Source organism: Pyrus communis, chromosome 7 (genome assembly GCF_041283825.1).
Source record: "Pyrus communis isolate YQ-2024b chromosome 7, ASM4128382v1, whole genome shotgun sequence".
In the NCBI taxonomy this organism is placed as follows: domain Eukaryota; kingdom Viridiplantae; phylum Streptophyta; class Magnoliopsida; order Rosales; family Rosaceae; genus Pyrus; species Pyrus communis.
Window position 1 is genome coordinate 16,663,784 of NC_142571.1, and position 25,067 is coordinate 16,688,850.

The following is a 25,067-nucleotide window of genomic DNA, read 5'->3' on the forward strand; positions in this document are numbered from 1 at the left end:
AAATTGTGATTGTGGACCATGGATGGAAACAAGACCTATAAGTAAAGAAACACGATAAGTGGGAGCTAATTAATCGAGGTAAATCTTTTGTTGAACGATTGGGCTAAGAGAAGAGAGTTTGGGTTAATAACTTGAGTTTTATCCTTATGCCTTGATAATTAAATGTTGGTTATAAATTTATTGTGAGGGTTCATGAAATTAAAGTGTTTAATTGGGATTAATGGTATGTTAAGTAAACAAGAGTTTAGTTCGGGCCTATCACCAATATACTTATTTTCCCGAAATAAAACACATATTTCGGGGTCGAGGCGTGACAAAAATTCCTTATTTTGTAACCTTTTAAAAAATGTAAATTTGATAATTCAAAAATATTTCATAAAAGCAATTTAAATAAATCATAAGTATATAAATCCATAAAACATAATAGAAAAACATATTCAACTCATGAAATATGCCATGCATGCAACCCTAACAATTTATGAAATATGCAATTTAAGAAGGGGTCCACCCACAAATATTCCACTATTGGAGAACCACTCAAACTAGGGAGGACTGGATCACTTCCAACTGATGCACCGTTTTGGAGTTGTGTCGTGGCCGGAGTTGGTCGGAAATTGGCTCGAAAGCCGTCGGGTCTCGACGAAAAATATGGAGAAGAGTTGTCGAGGTATCCTTGTGTTCAAACACTACCAAAACACCTCAAAAACTACCTAAACATAGTACTAAACACGATCTAGGAAGATTTAGAGGTGATTTTGAACTTAAATCGTCAGAAATAACGTGCACAATGTCAAAAAGGAGAGAAAGTGTGAGATCAGAGGGTGAGGGAGAGAAGGAAGAATCCAGGTGGTGGTGATGGTGTGGTCGTGGTGGTTGTTGTTTGTATGTATGTGTGTATGTGATCACGCTCGCTGGAGAGAAGAAAGCAGAGACGAGAGAGAGAAAGAGGGAGAGTTTTAGAGAGAGATGTCACGAGAGTAGGGAGAAAAAGGCACCAGAAATGGGGGAAGACACACCACATGTCAACCATGTAGAGGCCCAAAGTGGGGAAAAATCTCTACTTGTGAAATTGCCAAATTACCCTTGTCGTTCAAAAATCGTAGAAGCTTCGTTTTAGCTCCAAATTCGATTCCAATCATGCCTACATGTTCGTATTGACGAGAGCTACAAAAATAAATTAAATGAAAAATTTTAACATGTCAACAGACAAAAGTCAACGAAAGTCAACCTTTCCATTATTAGGGGTATTTCTGTAATTTTAACTAATTAAAATGTAATTATCGAAATGGGTCGTTACACCTTGCAAGTATTTAGTTCAAATTCATCTTTAGCGAGAATCGAATCTAATACCTCTCACTTGCAAATGAAGAGGTTAAACTATAGTACTAAACGGCAATTAGTAGACATTTTAATTACAAGAAAAGTCGCAAGTGGTGTATTGCATTAGCAGTTACAGGTTTCCTTTTCAACTCATTGTATATTGGGTCAAACCCTCCCACTCTCATTAGTATAGATTAGCGATATCATTTTTTTTTTTTTTTTTTTGGAAGACTTAGCAATATCAGTTTAACTAAAAAAGAAAATTACAAGAAAATCCATTTTGGAAAATGGTACTATTTATTAGGGTCTCATGTTAATTTGATATGAACACACAACTCCTAACATGGGATTTTTTTTCTTTCTTCATCACAATCTGGAATGATTAAAATGTTAAGAATTGTGGATCAAAACTTACACGATTTTTGCCTAATCGATAATCTTATTTGTCATGACTCATGAGTCATGGCAGAGTCGAAGACTAACCGGCTCGAAATAATTACTAATAAAAGAAAATAAAAAAATAAATCCCTGTAAAATGCCAATTCATACTCCCACAATGGTGCCAGAATCCAATGTATACAAGGCCTATAAGCCATTTACTATTATTTCCGCAACAAAATTGCAACACAATCTGACGTAGAGCTAAGGGCAGGTGATAGAACAAAATGATTTCGCCTATAAATTCTTCGACGTCGGAATCTTCAATGAAGTAAATTACATTAATGTCCAATACATGACAGTTCTTATGATCTAGATTCTAGGACGACGTAAAAGAACTCATCAAATAAACCAAGCAACCTGGAAACATCTATCGGCATAGCCTAAACTGGGGAGGGAGTATGCCATCTGATGCTAAACTAGGAGGGTGGTAAACATGGGAGTATTAGACCTTTTGTTTTCCTTTCCTCAGTCTTTCTAGTTCTGTTTCGGCGTCTTTCAACTGCTGCCTTAGAGTGAGCACCCTTTGCTCCAACTCTTCCACTGTGCCTTTGCTGGTGGAAGGTTGGTATGGTGTCAGAAAATGACACGAAATCGCTTTTAGAGCATCTACTCCTGTAACCTACAAAAGTAATCAAAGGGATGATGAATAATAAGTCAATGATTGTAATTGTGCTTATACAATGACAAATGTCAGATTACGAATACTCATGGTGCAAATGTTAATGCAAATTCTAAAGCTAATAAGCCTTAGAGAAAGAAGCCTTGAAAATAGGTGAATTTAGTTACCACATACAGTACCAAATTGGAATCAAATCGAAGAATAAAGAGGCCTCAGATATTTTATGGATAGAAATCATCAGATGGTGGTCTCACAAAACCCATCAAGAATATCTCCCACACTATACATTGTGGAATGAAAAAAAGGAGTCTTAATAAATTAATCAACCGACCGAAGAAATATCAAAGCACTGGGATATTCGGTGTGAAATCACATTCCTTTTTCTCAGATAACCGAATATTCTACCAAAAAAATTATAAGAATATTTGAATAAATATAACTAAACAAAAATATTAAGTACAGACATTATTTGTGAAAGGAAAAAATAGAAATCAGAATAAGGGTTAATCCTAAAAAGAATGGCCCCGCCCCCCGGGGGGGGGGGGGGGGGGGGGGGGGGGGGGGCGGTGTGGTGGTGGTGGTTGTTTGTTTGTTTGAATCAAATACCATCATCTATAGCCCTCTTTCCAACTACATTGGGTTCCACATTTACAAAAATAACAATCCATCAAATGGAAAGTACCAGGAAGCATGTTGCAGAAGTTTACAGATCACCAACCCTCTTTTCTTTCCAGAACAAGTCTAAGTTTCATAAATTATGGCACTCTATGGTCTTACCTCTTCCGGCAGCAATGGCAGCTTGGTGATGTTAAAGTCATCATACAACATGTAGAACTGATCTAGGTACTTTTGTTGCATTCGCATTCTTGCTTTGAGTAGAGTAGATTCTGTGCCTACAAAAACAAAATTACCCAAAAGATGATTAAACTTAAGCTCAGAGCACGTAAAAGAAATTAATGTACACGGACACAGTAGGCATACCTTCTTCATCGTAAAGTACTTGGTTAATGATGATATTGTGTGTATCTATCTCGAATTTGGTGAGTTCCTGCACCAGTCTCTCTGTTTCATAGAGAGAGAGGAACTCTGGGATGCAAACGCAGACAAAGGTTGTCAAGTCCTGCCAAAAGTGAGATTGAATGCATCCATAAATGCCTATATATTTGGAAATTTAATTTGGAGGCAAAAGTGTGATGAAGTTTGGAAAGCAACTTTAGATTTTGAAAAGAACTTAAAATTCCTTCTCCTTTCAAAACTGACTCATCAAAGCATCTCTACTCACAATATTGAAGGAAACAAAAGGTTTCAGCTTCTATCTAACCACGTCAAAAAGTACTCTCTCTTCTTTAGGGGTGAGGATTGGAGATTAGGAAGTACCAAAGAGTGACCGCCTTCGCTACCTACGATCTATCTTGCAAAAGAACAGAAAGTTGGATGGAGACCTCAACCATAGAATGCAAGCTGGATGGATGAAGTGGAAGAGGGCATCGGGTGTGTTGTGTGACCGTCGTATGCCACTAAAGCTCAAGGGAAAATTTTATAGGACGGCTACGAGGCCAGCAATGCTTTATGGTACGGAATGTTGGGCGGTGAGCTTCAACACGTACATAAAATGAGTGTAGCGGAGATGAGAATGCTTTGTTGGATATGTGGGCATACGAGAAAGGATAAGATATGAGGATATTCGAGGTAAAGTAGGGAGTAGCCAAAATTGATGGAACGATGAGAGAAAATCGGTTACGGTGGTTTGGACATGTGAAACGAAAGCCAATTGACGCTCTAGTTAGAAGATGCGATTACGAGACAGACGTTCAGAGCCAAAGGGGTAGAGAAAGACCTAGGAAGACTTTGGAAGAGACTCTAAGAAAAGACTTGGAGTATTTGGATCTAACAGAAGACGTGGCACAAAATCAAGCGCAATGACATTCTAGAATTCATACAGCAGACACCACTTAGTGGGAAAAGGCTTTGTTGTTGTTGTAGGGAACCAAAACCTAACCAAGGAAAAAAGTTTATTTTTCTTTCAATAATTATTTACCCCTTTTACCTTTACTTTAATGTATTACAGATCTGAAACATATATGTATCCAAAATCAATGATACAGTCAACAAAAAAAAAAGGAAAATGAATGAGCAGACTTACAGGATCCTTGAATTGCTGATTAACTTGTTCAATCACAGCTTTCATGCCCTCCAGCTTTCCCAGAATTGCATCCTCTCCAAATTCGTCACCAACACCAAAGAGGCTTGTCATCTGTCTCAATCAATTTTGAAACACTTAATACCATCAATGTAGAAACAGTTGTACCTGACCAATTACAAGCCTACAAAACTCGGACAATAGGAATTGTGAAAAAGTGAAAAGTTCACTCGTGTCTTAAACCATATATATTTGAATGCAAGGAAAGATATGACTGACAAGAGGGTTCAACGGTATATACCTGAGTCATTAAACCGCCAAATTTATTTTTCAAAGACATCACTTTCGCCAGACCTTTCTCCATAGTTGATGGAAACTGCAACAGTCGAAGCGTATGGCCAGTTGGTGCAGTATCAAATACTATAACCGAATAATCCATTGTTTGGACCAGTCTGCAGGGACATAATTTCCACAAATGATTTAGCAGATTGATTACTAACGCAAAATTAAAATAAGTAGCACATGCAAGGAAATCTACCAAGATAGTAAACAGCAAGCAAGTATTGGGTTTAAAAGAAACAAACATAAGGGATCACGAATCTCACTTTAGCATCTCTGCAAAGCTCATGGCCTCATCAATTCCAGGAATGGCATTTGCTAGATCAGAAAACAAATTATCCATTCCATCGCTTCCGCTCATGTCTTCGTGCTCAACGGTAGGATCCACTTCCTACGTAGGATCAAAACCAAACAATGAGACTGGCATAAATTGCAAACTAAACACAGACAATTGCATGCACAAAGAGGTCAAATTCAGAAACATTCATTAGACCAGGCAATGAATAATTGGCTCTAATTTCAGAAAACAAGATCAAATTCTCAACAAATTGTTCAGAGAACTGAAACTAACTCAAAATCTATGAACTGAGACTCCCGAATTTGCTCAAATAACAGCAAATTCTAAGAATCCAGCAACTGGGTATCTCTCAAATTCATCAAAAACCCAAAATTCCACCCAAAAATAATTCCCAAAATCCAAAATTTACTGAAAGAAGAAATAATTAACCAGTATAAATAAATTGTGAATCGAAGAGCGTACCATGGCATAGAGATTGGTGAACCCATTAACCAAAGTTGGAGTCTTGGTGAACTTCTGCTGAAAAGCATCGCTGAGATTGTGAGCGGGGTCGGTGGAGATGATCAAAACGGAGGATCTGACTCGGGAGAGAAGGATCGAGAGGATCGAGCTGCATGTCGTTTTGCCCACACCACCTTTGCCACCAACAAAGACCCACTTGAGGCTCTCTTGCTCCAGTACGTTCTGTATAGTCCCCTCTAGTAAATCTGACGCTGCCGCCATTTACTCACAGACCACCGTTTACTCTCTCTCAAGAGTAAGCACTTGAACCCAGAAATCTAGAGAGAGAAGGAAACAGTTGGAAGGAGACTGAGTAAATCGAACCCGGGGACGTTATTATTTCGGGTGGGGTTGAGCTCACGCTCTTCCAAAGGTGATTGTTGTTGTGGTGAGAGCAAGGTTCAAAAACATGCTAGTTGGATTGCGGATTGGAGCCTAGTGCTTAGGTAATTTGGTGGATTAATCGAATTTAAATAAATTTATTACAAATAAGTATTTGCTTATATTTAAAAAATATATGCATAATTACATTGAAAAACATAAATTGTAAAGTAGAATGACATATATATTATAAAGTAGTAGAACCTAATAAAACATGAGAACAAGTATATAATGTGTGCTCATCTAAGTATTCAACAAATCTCTTACAATTTATTAAAAGAAATAAAATGAAAAATAAAAGTTATCTATTTTTTGTTTAAGTAAGAGCCGCAAGGCGGGTTTAGGCGGCCTTGGCGAGCACCTAAGTAGGTCTAAACGTCATTTCTTGAATTTCAAATGCCTAACGATTAATCGAGACGGTGGTTAAACGCCTAGCTCCTAGACGCCTAGGTGGTGCTAGACAGAGATTTTAGAAAAGTGGCTGAGAGTGAGATGGCAGCCAAAAACCTGCATAACAGAATGATCCGGTCCTATGCAGCCGAATCGTCTTTTTATTTTTTTTAATTTTTTTATATGATAATTTTTAGAACCCCTTGTAGAATTTAAAACAGTTACTCAAGATTTTGGAGGAAGTCCCTCTCAAAATATAAACAATAGGATAAACTAGGAGTGGGCAAACGGGTAAAGGAACCGCAGGTAGGGGCGGGTAGTGTAGGTTCGGGGTGGGTACGGGCTGGGTCCCTTTTTTTTTGGGAACAAACGGGGCGGGGCGGGCCGGGGCATGGTTATTTACGGGGCGGGCCGGTTCCTACACCTTAGAAAAACGGGGCCCCGGACCGGCCCGTTTCATATTATAATCAACGGTTGAGATTGAATGATAACCTATCATTCAATCTGAACCGTTAATTTGTAACCTAGGTTTCCAAATCAGTTTCAGACTTCAGTGTTCAGTCTCAAATCTCAATCTCTCCAACACTCCAACCCTTTCTCAAATTCGCCATGGACGACGACAGATCTGAAAACCGCGACAGCTGCTACTACCCAGGATGCCGGAAAGATGCCAACTGCAACTGCGAAATGTGCTTGGCCAGCATCAATGCCACTCTCGATCTCATGCCTTTTAGCATCCAGAAAAGCCCGCTCACCAAATTCTCATCTTCAAGGCCTAAGAACAACCCAAGTGTTGAACGCACCCCCATCTCTTTCGATGCTTCGATTTTGTCCACACCCACGTCGGGCTCTCCCCCGATTCCTGTGTCCCTGGAGCTTAAACCGGCTGCAAGATTGAAATCGAAGAAGAAGACTAAGAAGATGGAGAGAAAATGGGGTTTTGGGTGTGAGTTTTGGAGATTGATTTTGGGTTTAATCTTGGTTTATGTGGCGATGTGCGGGTTTTATAAGATGGTTTCGGGTGCATTGAAACCAATTCTGTCACCGGAGATGGTGAGAAATGTTAGTGAAAAATCTTGGGTTGTGTATGATATGAATGGCAGGCTGAGGTTCTTGCAGAAAGAGATGCAAGGTCTTGTTCCTGGGAGGGTTTCGAATTGCAGCTATCCTAGTTCTATATGGGACATTAGTCAGGTACTTGGTAATCAAACTTCTACTTTACAAGTTTAATAGCAATCCAGCATTATTCGTTGGATGAGTATCTTGTGTGGACAAGGCACAAATGTTAACCATTCCATGTGACAATTATCTTCTAGTTTTGGTGCTTGGTTTGTCTGTTGTTTCGAGAGTTAAGACGCACTGATGATACTATTGAATCGACAGTTATGTGAGAGAAATTGCATCATGTTGTGAAACAAATATTGATTTCCATTGACAGGGGTTTCGTAAAACTACTGATACCTTTCCTAGTTGCTTCTTTCCTGGTTCTTTTGTGTATCCTCAAATTTGACAGGGGTTTCGTATAAGCAATTCTACTTGGTATGCACATAACCTCATTCTGCTATTTGGTTCTACAAGCTTCTTCCTTTTCGTCAGCACTGGAACCACACCTCATTCTGCTTCAATCTTAGTATGCCCATAACCAGATTAAAAAAAAAAAAAAAAAAAAAGTTATTGGACCCGTGGACCCGTCCCGAACCGGCCCGTTTGATACGGGCCGGGTTAGGTCCGGTTCCCAAACTTAAAATCCCTACACCCGGCCCGGCCCGGCCCGTTACATTTTAAAACGGGTAGGTCCGGTTCTTCCAAATTTGGGCCCGGCCCGTGCCCAGCCCTAGGATAAACTAGCAAGAGTGCCCGTGCGGTGCTGCGGGTTTTCAAACTGTACAAAACATGTAGAAAGTTTTAAATGTATATAGATATGCCATACTATTTATATACATGTGGAAAATGTACTTACAACACTATCTACAATAAGGAACAATAAGTAGGATTGGACTTCCTTAATCTGATGGGCTTGTTTTCATTTTGCTTAGCATCGTTGACTGAAATTATGAGAGAAATAGAAAAAGAATTTTAGAAATTGTTTATGAAGGAAACAAATTCAGTCCATATTATATATAATAGATGATCTATTACCTATAAGGAAAAAGACTTGGTAAAACCATTTTCCCACATCAGGAAACGTTTGTTTATGGGTTGTAATTCATTGCAACAAATTTATTTCCATCACCAATGCTTCGTACTTGAATGATCTAAATTAAAAAAATAATAGCTATAAATGGACATTCATCACTAAAAATGAAAATCATAGAACCTAAAACTTCCAACATGGTGAAAAATATAAACATTGCGAAATTGGAATAGAAATCAATTCTGAAAAGAAACTGAGCAGAGGGATTACACTACATGGAAACCGTAAACATAAATTGAAACAATTCTTATAGAATGAGTCAATCGAACATACAACGTAGTGAGGAGTGCAATCTTGCTGCCAATTTGCTAAACCAAGACTATCTACACCAAATCAGAACATTTTAATCCTTGAATAAGTTCTATTGGATGACGCTAAGCATGCATGCTTAAATTAGACAATGACTTGGAACATCTACTTAAAACTCAAAAGTACATCACTTCAATTAAGAATATCTCGAGACTATCTCTAATCTTTGGTTAAACCATGACTTGGAACATGTCTAAAAAGCCCCGAATTTTAATTGGTACAACAGGACAAAGAGCTTATAGCTCCAACCAGTAATCAAACTCTACTGAAATCAGCTAGAATAATAACTGAAATGAAAAAGAAACAAAAATATAGGAATACCATAATAATTTTCAAATCTTACCACCAGTCTGCAAGGTGTGCCGAAAGCTTGTGTCTCACCATGGCTCAGTCTTTGCTTTGTTAGTAACTTAGCCGTCAAATCTTTCAACTGCAATGATCAGTTAGAACACGATCAGAGAAAAAGCACATATGGAAAAGCACACTACTTTCAAAATGCTCATGGAATCCACAATCGAAACTTTTCACTTTGCTTCTATCTGCAAGATACCAAAAGGATAATAACGATGAAGAGATGATAACAAATCTTATTAAAGAATGCACTGTATTCATTACCAAAGTGTTAACCTGGTGAAAGTATAAAATATTATGGATTTACACAGCCAAATTCTACACTTATTAATTCCGAAATTTTTCGTTTTTTGGCATATTGAAACAAAAGTATAAGGCGTGATCTAATCAATTTGAAAAATCTCAAGAATTCACATATTATTACAAAACCAAATTCATTGTCAAGATTAAGAGCAACGGAATAACACAATAACAAAACGGGAAAAAAAAAAAAAAATTAACTACCTTTGTCAAACCTCTTGGGATTCAAGTCGACTGACTCCTGCCCCATACTAAGTGGTGCCCCAGAAATTCTTGCAACTTTAGTAGCCTTGATCATGCATGTATAAGTATAAATACATAAAAGAAGAAAAATGCAATTTATTAGACTAAAGAATTTGGGATCAATAAACTTACAGCGAGGCCAATAAACAGCGATTGAAGATAATTTTTCGTGTTGCTACATTGAGAGAGGCACCCAAACCTGATATTAAAAAACTAAATATTTAGTATAATGTAAACAATTCAATATGTAGTATCAGTCTAGGATGCATAATTCAAGGCTCTAAAACCCTCAAAATCACAGAAAAAAAAAAATATCACATCTCATTGTAAAAAAGAAAGAACCGACTTAATCATAGTATAAAAGACATAAATACAAATACAACTTTAACAATTGATGATATTTGATATACATAAATTTTTAAAAGGTGATACAAATACCAGAACATATTTATATATATGTACAAACAGTTATCAACATGATTAACAAAAATTTGTAAATTCTAAAGTTTACACTACCTGTCAATCACTTACACTTTTTTTTTTCTTTCCAATTTGAGCGAAAGCACTGTGTAGCTTATATAAATTGTTGTGCCAATAATCTGCAATAGATAACATAGTATAAATAAGTTATACAAAACAACAGCATTGTAAAAATCCATTTTTTTTATTTAAAGCAATAATTATCAATACGATTAGTAAAAATTTATAAATTGTGAACTTAACACTACTTAGTAAGTTGGCTAATTCCCCTAAAGAGAAAGGCTTCGAAGTTGGCTACTTAGTAAGTTGAGCATAAACGGCTTCGAAGTTGCACATAGAAGCCCCAAAAAACGAAGAGCAAAGTGTCATGAAACAAAAAAAGAGATGCAAATCATACAACCAAACGACAGTTCCAAGGATATAAACAAAACACCAAAAACTACAAAAACTAAATTCCAAAAAACATAGAGCATCGTGTTCTGAAACGAAAAACACAAACAAATCATACACCCAGACATCAGATCTTACGATATAAAGAAAACACCCAGAATTAGAAGGAAAAAAAAATTCATACAAAAATCCCACTTGAACATGGAAAACTACAAAAATAAAAATTAAAACAGCAATACTTTAAAGGTTAAAAAAACTCACCAGCAAACAGAGGTGGACCTTGGAGGTAACAAATCCACCCTGATAAAATCCAAAAACCAACAAAATCAGTACTAACTCAGGGATTTTAAACGGAGGATGCAACAACTATTTATTTTTCCAAAGGGTTTTAAACGCAAGAAATTTGCACAGATGATTTGGCAGAGAAAAATGAGAAAGATGAGAAGATTGGAAACCAAAGGTTGAGAAAAGCAAAGCAACTGGAAACTGAAGGAGGTTTGGAGAGATGCAATTGAAGAGAACTTATCCACGATGATCGACGCGTGGTAAAACAGTGGAGAACGCATGGGAAGGCTGTGCAAAGGAAGAAAAGCAACGGGCAAGCTGGCATCAAACAGGGGCAAACATGTTCCAGATTTTTGTTTTTTTTAATTATATTTTGGTGGCAAGCCATGCATCATTGCTGCGAGATGTGATGGGGTAAGGTTTTTTAATTATTTTTTGGTGGCAAGCCATGCAGCATTGCTGCAAGATGTGATGGGGTAAGGTTTTTTAATTTTTTTTTTGGTGGAAAGGCATGTACCATTGCTGTCAGTGTGGATTAGGTAAGAATAAAATGCTGGAATCGAAGAGAGAGCCGGATGGTTACACAAAAAGTAAAATAGAAGAGGGAGTCAGAATGGAAAAAAAAAAGATACTCAGGATGATCAACACATGGCCAAAGAGTGAAAGAATCCCGAAGAAAAGAAGGGTAACAATAAGGGTCTCTCCAACGCACGAAGCAAGGCAGAGAAACGGAAGAAAGCAAAGAAGCCAGGGGCAGATCCGTCCGGACACTATTGCTGAACAGTGCCAGAAACCAATTGGGTTTTAGTAGATATAATATATTAAAATTTATCTAAACTACAGTAAGCATGATTCGAAATGCAAGGAGTAAAAAATAAATTGAGAGTGAAAAAACTTTGAGGGTCACAATTTCGCTTTTCGAACTTGCACGATTAAACTTTTTGAGGATTCTTTCTTTCTTATGACTTAAGTCATCTTCTAAGAAAAAACAAGCTGTTAATTAATTGGCAAATGCCCAATCAAAGAAAGGTTTATATTAATTTAGGCATGTAAAATCTGCTTTATAATTATATTAAGCTGCTATAACATTTTGGGAACTTGGAAAACATATTACAGAAGATTCAAGTTTTCATTTTTCATTTGAAGGCCACCAATAAACAAGCATTATTGGCATTGATTTATCCTCGGAAAGTCAAGTTTCATTGTACAAAGCATTGTTCTAAAAATCTCCGCCTAGCGTCGCCTAGGCGCTAGGCGGCTAGCCATTGCTCCGATTAATCCGTAGGCATTTTAAAATTAAAAAAAGGTGCCTAAACCTGCTAAGGCACTCACCTAGATCGCCCAGGCACCTGCCTAGCCTGCCCAGACCCGCCTAGGTTGCGACTCACTTAGACAAAAAATAGATAACTTTCATTTTGCATTTTATTTTTTCAAATAAATTATAAGAAACTTGTTGAGTACTTAACTGAACACACATTATATGCTTGTTTCTCATGTTATCATTATGTTCAAATACTTCATAATATATATCATTCTATTTTGTAGTCTATGATAAAATTATATATTTTTCAGTATAACAGATACTTATTTACACAAAATATAATAAATTACTTAAATCCGGTCCGCCTAGGCGCCCCATCTAGGCCCTGCCTAGCCACCTAGGCTCTAGGCCATAGCCCGCCGCCCAACTAGTACCTAGTGTCTTTTAGAACCATGGTACAAAGAGAAGAGGGATGGAAATTAGTAGAGAGAGTTATAGGTAAAGTAGGTTGCAACAATGGAAGTGACACAGATGAAGAGTGTCATGTCTATTATAAAAAGAAGATTCGACCAACAGGTGAATTCGGCCAACATATAGGCCAAATGTCTAAGAATCTAATCTTTTATTAGAGCAGATGTCTCCTGAAAGTTAGAAACCTCTATCTTAGTATCTTCAAGATTCTTCACTTGAGCAAAATTGGTCTCAAACTTTTGACGACATGAATGATACTTAGCTACAGCTTTGGCAAAAACTGGGCAAACTCGGGACCAATAGTCCTTGGAACCACAGTAGTAACACATATCCGCTTCTATGGTGGCATGTGTTTTGCCTTTATTGTTGAAGTTCTAGGCTTTAGGAGTGGGGTTGTCACACTTCAGGGCTTTGCTTCCTCCTTTGGATAGACCATAACTCTGTCGACGTTGGGCCTTCGACTTTAGGTTGGACCGTAGCCGTGCCTACCATGCGTAGAATGTTGTTTTGGGCATCCGTTTATGTTGGCATATGCTTTTTTAGGCACATCAGTCGAGCTATATCCCCAAAATTTTAAGTGGTGATTAAGAGTGGATTATTTGTGGCCATTGTATTGGGATACATAAATTGCATAATAAAATGACATAAATTATAAAGTGTAAAATCCCATTCCCGGATTTCATTATTTAAAATTACGTATTTCGTATTCTTATTCGTAGTTCGATGCGTTTTTATATTTACGGCATATAAATTTTTTGCTAAGTGAAATGATGAAAACTCCCTTAATGACCTAAATAGAATTTTCACGGATGTATTTAATCATTTCATGATTTTCCAGAGTTCTTTACATATTTGGATAGTACATGTCAATATGAATGCATGAGCACAAATGAATTGTAATTTGGTATTATAACGAAAGAGTTATAAACGACTGAAGTTGAGGTCAAAAAAAAAAAAAAAAAAAAAGGTCCTTTAATTATTAATGTGGCTCTAGATTTGTTGGAGCAGGAACTGCTGGGATGAAGCCACATGTGTGGCTATGATGGAAGGAAGAGAAAAAAAAGGAAAAGAACGTTCTTTCACGTTCTTCCTTTCTCTGCAAGGGAAGAAAAAAAATGGAGAAGAGGTAGCTCTTCCATAGCTTTTGGAAGAAAATTCTTCTTTCTTCAGACAAAAATCAGACAGAGGTGAGGAAATCTTGTGATAGGTCATGCTTTGATTGATCAAAGGAGTGTAGGTGGATGGCCTAGGAAGCTAGATTTTCATCATGGCTTTGATAGGATTGAGTAGGATTAGAGTAACTATAAGAGGGGTTGAAGAGGCTGCAAAGAAGGGGCAAAACATCAGAAATAGAAAATGGGGCAGAGAAATTGAGAGTTAGATAGCGTAATTGTGAATGAAGGATTCAGAGATTTGAAGGGTAAATTCCTTGTTCCTTGATTATCTTGATTTTCAAATTTAATTTCCTTAAGTTGAATTGAAACTGCCATGATATATTTGAAGTTCTTGTGTAGTCAAATTAAGATTTTAAAGGATTTAAAAAGTGATAGATTTGATAGGATTTAGGAGGATTTAAGACTCCTACAAAATTCATATGGATTTTATAGAATTTGAATGGATTTAGTTTGTAGATTTTGGTGGATTGTGGTGGATTTTCATATAATTTTTTTTATTGAAAAAAAAAAAGAGGAAAAATCTTTCCCCTTGCCCTACTGTACTTGATAGCCACTTTATCCCCTCCCTTTTCTGGTCCCCTCTTAATTATTTTCTGGTCCCCTCCCTTTTCTGGTGAGCTTTTAAGCACTACACCACCAACAACTATCACCACCGACTGCCCTTTTGCCACATACGGACGTTGTGGTACTTCAGTAGTGCTTGTAGTACCACAGACATTAAAAAATCAGAATGGCGAGAGAGTAATATTAACCAAAATCCTAAATCGATCATGTCCTTCGATGATCATACATGCCTAATTAAGGTCTAAGGGTCATAATAAGAGATTCCACTAAAGTATATGGTGGTTGCCTGTGTGTGGCTCAGGTTGGTAGAGATTTGAAGACTGTCCAAATGGAAAAGGATTTGAAATCCTAAGGGGGTGAGGTTGGATTCTTTTTAGTCTTGGTTATATATACTTGTTCTCAAATCCCACAAAATCCACAACTTATTGAAATCCTCCAAAATCTTAATTTTTTTCCAAAATCTTAATTTTTTTAATACACTTAGATTTGGATGGATTTTAAAATCCTTTAAAATCTTTTAATTGACTACCCCTAGATTTGAATGGATTCTAAAATCCTTTAAAATCTTTTAATTGACTACACTAGGATTTTAAAGTTTTTTAAAGTACTCTCAAATCCGAGTTTGACTACACCCTTTATTTAGGGTTTTCTATCATTTATTGAACCAGTCTGAACATGAATTAGAGTTGGGTAATTCGGATTAGGTGTGTAGATCAAATTTCTTGATCAAGGGTTTGGTTAAAAAGGTCAATTTCTTGTTAATTTTGAGTCATGTTAGTTTTGGATGTTGTATACATGACTTCTGAACTACCTGATGTAAAAACTCAAGTACGCTCAAGGTTTACTTCAATTGCATACCTTTTCAATGAGAGGTTGCATGTATTTATATTCCACTTCAGATTACATCAGGGAATTAAATCCCTATTTACAAGGATTTCAAAATTCAAAACTACAATAGAAAATATTTAAACTTTGAATATACAGTAAACAAATATTTGAAAGAGTTTGAAACTAATCTAACTCTTGTTGGATAACTCTTCTACTCGCTCACAAACTCCTAAAGACTCATAGAGACTATAACTTGGCCTAACATCCCCCCACAAGCTGACAGGCGAAGAGACGACTGGAAGGTTGGATACAAGAAGTTTGAATCGTGAAGAAGACAATCATTTTGTAAGCAAATCAGCAATCTGATCTTGAGAACAAATATAATTCACAAGTAACTGACCACGAACCACCTTCTCACAAACATAATGATAATATACTTCCAAATGCTTTGTTCTTGAATGAAACACAAGGTTCGAAATGAGTGCAATGGACGAGATATTGTCACACCAAATTGTTGGACGTTGAAGATGTAAATGCAAGTTGCGAAAAAGAGACCTGAGCCAAGATAATTCAGTAGTTGTGTATGCCAGCTGCCTATACTCATCTTCTGAACTTGATCTAGACACTGTTTTTTGTTTCTTAGAGCTCCAGGAAACAAGATTAGAACCCAAGTAAATGCAGAAACCACCAGTTGAATGTCGTGGGTCAGGATTCCAATCATAATCAGCATCAGAAAATGTCGTGAGATGTGCAGTGCTAGGTTTATACAAAAAACCATGGTTGTATGTGGCCCTTACATAACAAAGAATCCTCTTGACTGCCATCCAATGTGTATTCTTTGGAGAATGCATGAATTGACATACCTGGTTCACTGCGTAAGAAAGATCAGGTCTTATGATTGTAAGGTATTGGAGTGCACCAACAACACTTCTATACAATTCTGGATTATCACGCGGCTCACCATCATAAGCACTCAACTTTTGGCCACAAGGAACTAGAGTGGAAATTGGTTTGGCATCCAAGAATTTTGTGCGTTTCAACAAGTCCAGCGTATACTTTGCTTGATTCGAATGCATCTGATCACCTACATAGTTTACTTCAACTCCCAGGAAATAATTAAGAGGGCCCCAAATCTTTCATTGAAAACAAAGTGCCTAACTTCTTGATTAAGCGAGCCATTTTTCTTGGACTATTTCCTGTCAACAATCTATCGTCCACATATATCAAAAGAATCAAGTATATACCTCTGTGATTGTAAACAAATAAGCTATAATCACAAGTAAATGCTTGAAACCCTAATTGGAGCAAAAATTCTGAGAAAAGATGAAACCAAGCTCGGGGAGCTTGTTTTACGCTGTATATGCTCTGTTGCAATTTGCAAACATAATTAGGGTACTGCTTATCAGCAAAACTAGCAGGTTGTTGCATACACACTTCTTCATTCATAAAACCATGCAAAAATGCATTTTGTACATCCAGTTGTCTGATATGGTACTTTTTTGAAACAGCAAGGCTAAGAACAATCTAATGGTGTTGTGTTTCACCACATGGCTGAATGTTTTTGTATAATCAATTCCAGGTTTCTGATGGAACCCATTTGCAACTAGCCTCTCCTTATGCCTTTCAACCGAGCCACCTGCACGCTTTTTAATCTTGAACACCCATTTGTTTGGTAACAAATTCATGCGTGGGTCATATGGAACAAGTTTTAGGTACCAAAATTCTTGAACCATGGCATTTCTCTATTCCTGTTACTTGATTGCTTGACTAAAACAAGTTGGTTCAACTGGAGAATAATCAATGTTAACATGCAAAGCATATTTAGGATTACGTTTTTGAATGCCAGATGGGGAACGAGTGGTCATTTTTTGTGGTTGCACTGACTGTTGGTGTGAGGAAGGAGCACCGTGATTATCAACTGTCACGGTATGATCCATATCAATAGATGATACTACCTCTTGCTCATTTGAAGGGTTGGTAGACCGATTCTCTAAAGGCATGATGGCTGGCGTATTTGAAGGAACATGTAAGGTGGTGGCTGCGTTTGGATTATTTGAATTAGGATTAGGAATAGTGGATGAGGTAGTATTTGGTTGGGTTAGGGACTCTAGTGGCTAGCTAATAGGTAGCGGATTAGCATTATGTGGTGGAGATGATATTGGAAAATTAAATAATAATTCAAGAGAAGTAATACTACCAGTGTGTCCAACACTTTCCAGTGAAGATGTGAGTTCCTCAAATGGAAAAATGTCCATGTTGAATAGGATATGGCAAGACAAATATATTTGTCTCGTGGACAAGTCCAAGCATTTATACCCTTGATGATTCAATGAGTAACCTAAAAACACACATGTTTTGGACTTTTGTTGGAGTTTATGTTGTGCATAGGGCATTAACCAAGGATAACACTGACAACCAAACACTTTTAGAGTCTCAAATTTTGGAGTTTTGTCAAACAACTTTTCATATGGTGACTTATGAGACAAAACACGACTTGGCAACCTATTGATTAAGTAGGTTGTTGTTAAACAAGCATCAACCCAGTATTTATTTGGAATATTTGCATAAGAAAGCATGACTATACGATTTTGTTCAAGATGTTTTGGGCACGAAAATCTTTGGGAAATACCGTGAATCTTAAGGTAGTTTTGAAAAACATGACTCTTATACTTACCTCCTTCATCACATTGAAGAGTTTTGATTGAACTGTTAAACATATTTTCAACCTATGCCTTAAATTTCACAAATATTTCAAATACTTCAAATTTATTTTTCATTGGGAAAATCCAAGAATATCTAGAATAATCATCCACTAACAACACGTAATAACGAAAACATTCAATTGAAGTAACTAGAGAACACCAAACATCTGAATGCAAAAGTTGCAAAGGAAATTGAGAGATAAACTCTGAGACACTAAATGGTAATTTAGTACCGTTTCCTAGTGGACATGATTGACAAAACGCTACATTTGAAGCACCAAGAATTGGTACTTTCTTATTTGAAATTAAAAACTTGACAATAGATGAAGCAGTATGACCAAGGCATGACTGCCATTTCTAGGTGGAGACTCAAATGCCTACACACACTGAAAGAGGGTAATTGAACTGTCCACCGCCACCTGAAAATGGGTATAAGCCATTCTCACATCTCCAATGGAAAAACGTTTTCCAGGTCTTGAGGTCCTTGACAAGAAAAAAAAAAAGGATAGATAAGTATATAACAGTGGTTGACTAAGGTAAACCTATGTGCAGAGATAACGTTTGTGGAGGCAGTGGGGCATCTTAGGATATCTTTTAAATCAAATGAGCAAGAGTTAGTTTGTATTTTATTTGAACCAAGATGAGATATAGAAATTCCAGAATCATTACCTATACCACCAACATTCTCTTTACTGTTATACTCATTTGGATTAACCAAATTCTGAATATCTGGAATGACATGTGCGTTGGCACCAGTATCCAGCAGCCACTGCCCATTGTCCTGATGATTCAGTGTGATTGGAGACGTGGCCATGGCAGTGAGCCTTTTGGCTGGAATCATTCTTTCATATGCAAAATTCATCATTTGATAGCAATCTAGGGCATGATGCCCTTGTTTTCCACAAATTTGGCACATAAGCCTTTCACCAAAAGCATTAAACCTCTCACCATTGCAAGCAAAGTTGGGCCTGACATTGTTATTGTAATTGTTGTTGTGGGAACTGAAAACTCACTGGAAACATTCCTCGTCCATTTCCACAAAGTCGTCCACCACGACCTCTTACAGTGACAAATGCATTCACAGGAGCAGCCTCCATGAGTGGAGCAGTTTTCTCAGTCATTCTCCTCTCTGTTGTCAGTAAGAGCGCCTCAAGTGTAAGGTACATGATTGGAGTATCACGTGTTTGAGCAGCGTTCACTATTATCGCATAAGCAAGACCCATATTGTTAAAGATAATATGGACAAGTTCATTATCCACAGGTTTGCCAGCTAAGGCAAGGTTATCAGAAATATCATTCATATGATCTAAATAATTAGCAATCGAAAAATCACCTTTCTTGGTTTGCAAAAGTTCGTTACAAAGAAACAGGATACGATTTTGAGACGTAGAGGCATAGCGTTGCTCGAGAGCCTCCCAGGTAGCATGTGAAGTCTTTTTGCTGGCCACGACTGGCATGAGAGAGCCATTAATCCAGCTTAGCATCATTTGATCATGCTGCACCCATATTGTGTACACAAGGTTGGTGGTTGTACTTTTAAGAAGTTGTTTAGGAGGGCAAACAATGGACCCATCGACATAACCCATCATGTCACAACTCTTGAGGATTGGTAGAATCTGAGCCAACCACGAAAGGTAGTTGGTACGATCTAGCTTAATGTTGACAACTGTAGTCATGGAAGAGAAGGGGTTCATGGTGGGATTGGAGTTTATGGTTGTTATGGTTGCAGTGCCATTGCTAGAATCAGCCATAGGGAAAAAAAATTCAAGATCTGTGTAGTTAGATGCTAGGGCTCGTGTACCATGTAAAAACTCAAGTATGCTCAAGGATTACTTCAATTGAATGCTCAATGAAAGGCTGCATGTAGTTATATTCCACTTTAGATTACATCAGGGAATGAAATCACTATTTACAAGGATATTCCAAATTCAAAACTACAACAGAAATGATTTAAACTTGGAATATACAGTAAACAAATATTTGAAAGAGTTTGAAACTAATCTAACTCTTGTTGGATAACTCTTCTACTCAATCATAAACTCCTGAAGACTCGCAGAGACTATGACTTGGTCTAACACCTGGAAGTATTTTGGGATTTGTTATATGAATTGGAAGTGGGCTGTTACGTAAGTTGCAGAAAATTGATTTCTTTGCATAGAAAACTCAAGTTTTGAGTAGCGTTCTTTGGCTCTTAATTTCTAGGTCTTTATATGCTCATTTGGAGAAAAAATTAGTGTGTTGAAAGTACATATGTTCATGATCGTAATCCAATTGTTTTGACTCAGTTCCGTTGAGTTTTGGTTGATCAAAATCTTATTTAAACTTGGGTCGCGAGCTGCCAAACAGCAGCAGAAAACTGGGTTTCTAGTTTCAAGACTCCATTTTTATTTTTGGCATAACTTCCAATTTAGAGCTCCGTTGTCTACAAACTTTATATACTTTTAAAGTATAGAACACAAGCTTCAAAACCCATATAATATTACATGATTTGGTTTAGTTTTGAATGTTCCAAAGGGAGCTTAAGCTTGGTCCAATAATGCTGTTTTTCTGCAGATTTTGTAGAGAAGTAGAGTACTGTTTTTACCACACCTATTTTCTTTTCGAGAGTCCTTTCTAATCTTCTTTACTACTAGTTAATATTACTTGAGTTGTAAGATTCCAGAATCAGTGTACTTTCTTTAGATAATATTAATTTTGTGATTAAACACTTAGTTTGGTTATTAATGTGTGTTACTTGTATTTATACTTTTGATTGTACTTTTGTGTTCCGATTAGGTTCAAAGGAACAAAATTAATCGAATTCAAGGTAGGGGGTTTTGGGAAACCTTATATGTCTTAATCTAATTACCGCTTACTTTTGGTCAATATGCTACAAATTGATCTTAAATATTAAAATCAGTATTACTAGAGACTATGTAGGGCTTAGTGGGCCTATATTGGTTAGTGAGTTACCCCAGATAATATATACATCGGTTTACGTGTATGGGACATCATATTGTTACATATTAGTTGGTGGCCATGAGAAGTTGATGGTGTAGGTGATTACGTTGTAACTCATAAGGGTTGAGGGATGGTAGGTTGTGTGTTGAATTTACTGTATCGTGTTTTCATGAAGATTGTGATTGGTGCTATGGGAATGAATCATCCATAAGCATCAAAGTTAGAAAATTCGAGTTCTAAGACATGGTTTTCATGGAAAAAATCGGGTTTTCATGGGTGTATTGTTTTATGAAAATTTTGGGTTTCAAAGGCACTAAATTTGAAACTACAGGTTCAATTTAGTTTATGAACGTTTAATTCATAAAAGAGAGGTTCCTGCAAGAACACAGAATGCAATATGCTGATTTAAGTGTAGTGGATTTGAGGTTGCTTCAGGAACTCAAGTGTGAGTGCTTTGGGACTACGAAAGTAAGTTAACAATTCAAAGTATAAAAATAAATTATTGAATCGTTAATGTCCAAAAGTGATCTTCAGGTCAATAATTATCAGATTAATGGACTGCAGCTCCCTTTTAATTAATTTAATAGTTCAGGACCATTCGAGGTCAATCGTAGAAGCAAAAATAATAATAAAATTTGGGTTAAAATTATTTAAAATGCCAAAAAAATAGCATTGGGTCGAAAAAGAATGCAGCCCAACACACTTTGGTTGGTTGCAATACATAACCCTGCAAAAATTGTAGGCCTTGGGTTACATTACACGGCTGCACAATAGCCCAATTTGATTGTAGATTAGCGGGCCAGGAAACAGAGCCCATCAGTATAAGGGTTGTAGGAAGTGTGGCATAAGGTGTGAGCAAAAGCCCAGCTTGGGCTGGCTTTTGGGTCAGAGGTCGCGGGCCCGAAGCCCAGCATCAAGGAACCCAGTCAGTCAAGCCTAGTCCAATACATGCAACAAAGCCCAAAGGCCTGTTACCTTATAGTTCCAGCGCCCAAGGCTCGAGTTGCAGGCTCGCCCTGGGGTGAGTTTGGCGTGACGGCACGCGGCTCAACAGCAAATTGCTTTTTCTTTTTTTTTTCTTTCGACATAGTTTGGGTTTGACAAACCCTAAATTGCTTCTAATTTATTTATATTCTTGAACTCACAAATTCCACATAGCATAATTGCGTAATGCATGAAACAAATATATGAAACATATACAATATATATATATATATATATATATATTTATTTATATCGGAAGGTAAATATAAATGTAGGGGGTTCATGCATCATGGAGAATGTTTTCATGCTACATGGTCGTTTCAAATATCTTACTTTATTTTAAGCATACCTGATTGGCAGAAAACAACAAAAGCCTTTGAATTTGTAGAAGATCCTTCTTAGAAAGCCGGAATTGCATCTCCAATACGTTGTATCATGTTCAACAAAGAAAAATTAAATTGAATCAATAGCATGTAGATCAATTCAAAATAATAAATTAATCACAAAAAGAATGATTAAAATGTAATACTCCCCTGATTGAAGAATAAACACTCTTGTTAGTGCAGCGTCAAGAGCATGCTGATAACGTGTTGTAGACATAATTTACTGAACAATTATGGAGGCCATAGAGAGAGAGAAAGGTGCGACATAGAGAGAAGAAGAGAGAGATGTGTAATTGTGGGTGTGTTTATTCCATCCCATTGTGCCTTTATTTATAGTAGTATGATAGGTAAAAACCTTTTCTTTTAGGATTACAACGTTTAATAGGTAATCTATTCCTAATAGGAATATAATATACATTCTCATATCTACTAGGATTTACACAATCACATTTCTAATATAATAGGATTGCGACACAAATAATGTGACAGCCCGTTCCGAAAATTTTAAAAAAGTACGTGTGAAAAGATGATTTTGCCCCTAGTGCGATTTCTTTATGTTGTGTGGTTGTTTTTGGTTGGTTGTTGGCTGATAGTGGACCACACATTCCCCCCCACACACACACACTCACCCTTTCCCTGTCCCGTGCCATTTCCCTTCCCATTTTCCATCCAAATTTACGGACACACACACAAACACATCAAATCTTCACAGATCGAAGAAACAAAGTACTTGTCCATGCTCGTGAGGTCCATTGGAGTCTAACCATACCCATTTCAGGTAAGGATACCTTCGTTTTCACGTCGAACTCGGGATACCTGATTTTAGGTACTGTTCATGCACATGTAATTTCTTATGTTTTTGGGAATTTCAAGCTTGTAGGGAGCTTGGTAAGGTCCTTAGGAGGCCCGGGGTGGTTCGTTTGAAGGTTTTGGACGTCGGGATCACGAGTTTCGAGGTTGGCCGGAGTTGGGGGTATTTTCCAGGCGAGATTTCGTGGATTTTGGCACTTGAAAGTGGTATGATTTTGTTCCTCTCGTTGTAAGCTTCAATTTAGTTGAAAAACGAAGAAGATATCACGATTTGAAAATTTCCCGATTTTCCGGCGTCGGCGACGGCGCCGGAGCCTCGCCGGAGAAGACGACGGAATATTCCGTCAGTTTGGACGGAATATTCCTAACGCCGTTGATGGAATCCGTTAAAGTTAACGGAATATTCCTGACGGCGTTAACTGACGTCGTCAGCATGCCAGGCACGTGCCTCCGCGTGGCCAGCGCGTGTGGTCATGCCTTGGCTGGCGCGTGGGGGCGCGTGCGACGGTGAAAAATTATTTTAAAATTATGGGAATGATCCTGAGGTTGAGTAGATCACGTTGGTGTATTCATACACCCCATTTGAGCATTGTATGAGAAGTTATTTCTTAAGTTTGGTTGTGTGCTTTAAAATTAACGTTTTTATAATTGTTTCGCATATAGGTGAATCCTATCCCGAGGACAAGCGTGGTCACTCGCGGCAGGGGGGGTTACGCCCCTTCCACTTACCAGTGAGTGGGCTTTTGGTTTTCCGTATATACCTATATACTTATATTTTTCCCAGAAAGTGATTTAAAACGTTTATTCGTTATATGCCATATTTTATATTGCCGTTTGTTATGCATGGTTAGTTGCATTTATATATGTGTATGTATTGGTGCTGCGGACGCACAGGTAAGTGCCAGGTGAGTGTAATTCATGTTTACATTCAGTAGTGATTTGAGATGCATAGAGAGCTCATAACCTGCACCCCCGGTGTCAGTGCTCCCGCCCAGAGTTGGGCACAGTCTTTCACGTGATGTTCACCTCCCGCACCACACGCTCAGCTTGGATCCAAGTTAGGTGCACAGTCCTGTCGTACAGACCACTCTATGTGGTTTCGACTCGTAGGTGACCCGCGATTATTCGCCCAGCCTTGACGTGATCGTAGCACTTGAGCATATATATATATATATATATATATATATATATATATATATATATATATTACACCCAGGCCTGTCGTACAGACCACTTTAAGTGGTTCCGACTCGTGTGCAGGTCCAGTTAGTGAGATTGAGATTTGAGCTCTAGATTCAGCCGTACAGGTCACGTTAGGTGACTCCGGCTGACAGATTATATGATATTGATGCGATATTACCTGAGCACTTGCATTTCCTTTGAGGTTTTGGCATAGCATATTCTTGAGCATGACATATATAGTTATATATTTTATTTTCTGGGAAGTATACATGTTTTACGGCGAGGGGTTAGAACTTATTTATTAAATGGTTTTCGAAAAGCTTTGTTTTTGCCCACTCACGCTTTTGTTTTGCGCCCTTCCAGTTTCTAGTTGGCTAGCACGTTTGGTGGCTTCCCTGAGGATTTCCCCGGCATATCTGACAGACCACCACCAGTGTAGGACCACCTTCGGATGTACTTTTGTTGCGTCGTTTTCTCCTGGACTGCATTAGGCTTTCATGCTCTGAACTTAGTGTCGCACTTACGTTTGCAGTTGTTTGTTATTACTTTATGTAAAACTAGTTTTTATTTATTTGTATTACTATTTCTATTATTATTTTATTAGCTTCCGCACTGTGCACATGGTTACGTCACTTCCACGTGACGGCCAGCATGCCCTGATCTCGATCGGGGTGTGTCAGTTTGGTATCAGAGCCTAGGTTTGGCAATCCTGTACTTTTGTGAGTATTTTAATGGTTTTGGTGTCTTCTGTCAGAATTATGCCGCCTCGTTGGCAACCACGTCGCT

The 25,067-nt window shown here is 37.6% G+C and overlaps 2 protein-coding genes and 1 long non-coding RNA gene across 8 annotated transcripts; 1 reads left to right on the plus strand and 2 right to left on the minus strand.

Annotated features, from left to right (window-relative positions):
• Positions 1 to 1,845: 1,845 nt before the first annotated feature.
• Positions 1,846 to 6,045, minus strand: LOC137734875 (ATPase GET3A). Its single transcript, XM_068474186.2, has 7 exons — positions 5,620 to 6,045; positions 5,126 to 5,250; positions 4,822 to 4,972; positions 4,524 to 4,634; positions 3,362 to 3,500; positions 3,158 to 3,273; positions 1,846 to 2,380 (listed from the first exon to the last, which is right to left on the minus strand). Exons 1-7 carry the CDS (start codon positions 5,878 to 5,880, stop codon positions 2,204 to 2,206), a joined length of 1,080 nt encoding a protein of 359 aa, XP_068330287.2. The 5' UTR covers positions 5,881 to 6,045; the 3' UTR covers positions 1,846 to 2,203.
• A 993-nt stretch (positions 6,046 to 7,038) lies between these two features.
• LOC148695776 (uncharacterized) lies at positions 7,039 to 7,939 on the plus strand. The gene is made up of 2 exons (XM_088697394.1): positions 7,039 to 7,623; positions 7,868 to 7,939. The coding sequence occupies exons 1-2, from the start codon at positions 7,039 to 7,041 to the stop codon at positions 7,937 to 7,939; spliced, it is 657 nt and encodes a 218-aa protein (XP_088553520.1).
• A 389-nt stretch (positions 7,940 to 8,328) lies between these two features.
• On the minus strand, positions 8,329 to 11,523 carry LOC137729547 (uncharacterized). 6 transcript variants are annotated; one of them, XR_015964006.1, is made up of 8 exons: positions 10,958 to 11,523; positions 10,358 to 10,425; positions 9,959 to 10,025; positions 9,788 to 9,872; positions 9,254 to 9,362; positions 8,897 to 8,946; positions 8,569 to 8,684; positions 8,330 to 8,474 (listed from the first exon to the last, which is right to left on the minus strand). It is a non-coding gene; the product is annotated as an uncharacterized LOC137729547 (long non-coding RNA). The 6 variants fall into 6 exon arrangements; XR_015964001.1 differs by having other exon boundaries at positions 9,276 to 9,362; positions 10,958 to 11,437; XR_015964003.1 differs by lacking the exon at positions 10,958 to 11,523 and adding an exon at positions 10,555 to 10,829 and having other exon boundaries at positions 9,276 to 9,362.
• Between the last annotated feature and the right edge of the window lie 13,544 nt (positions 11,524 to 25,067).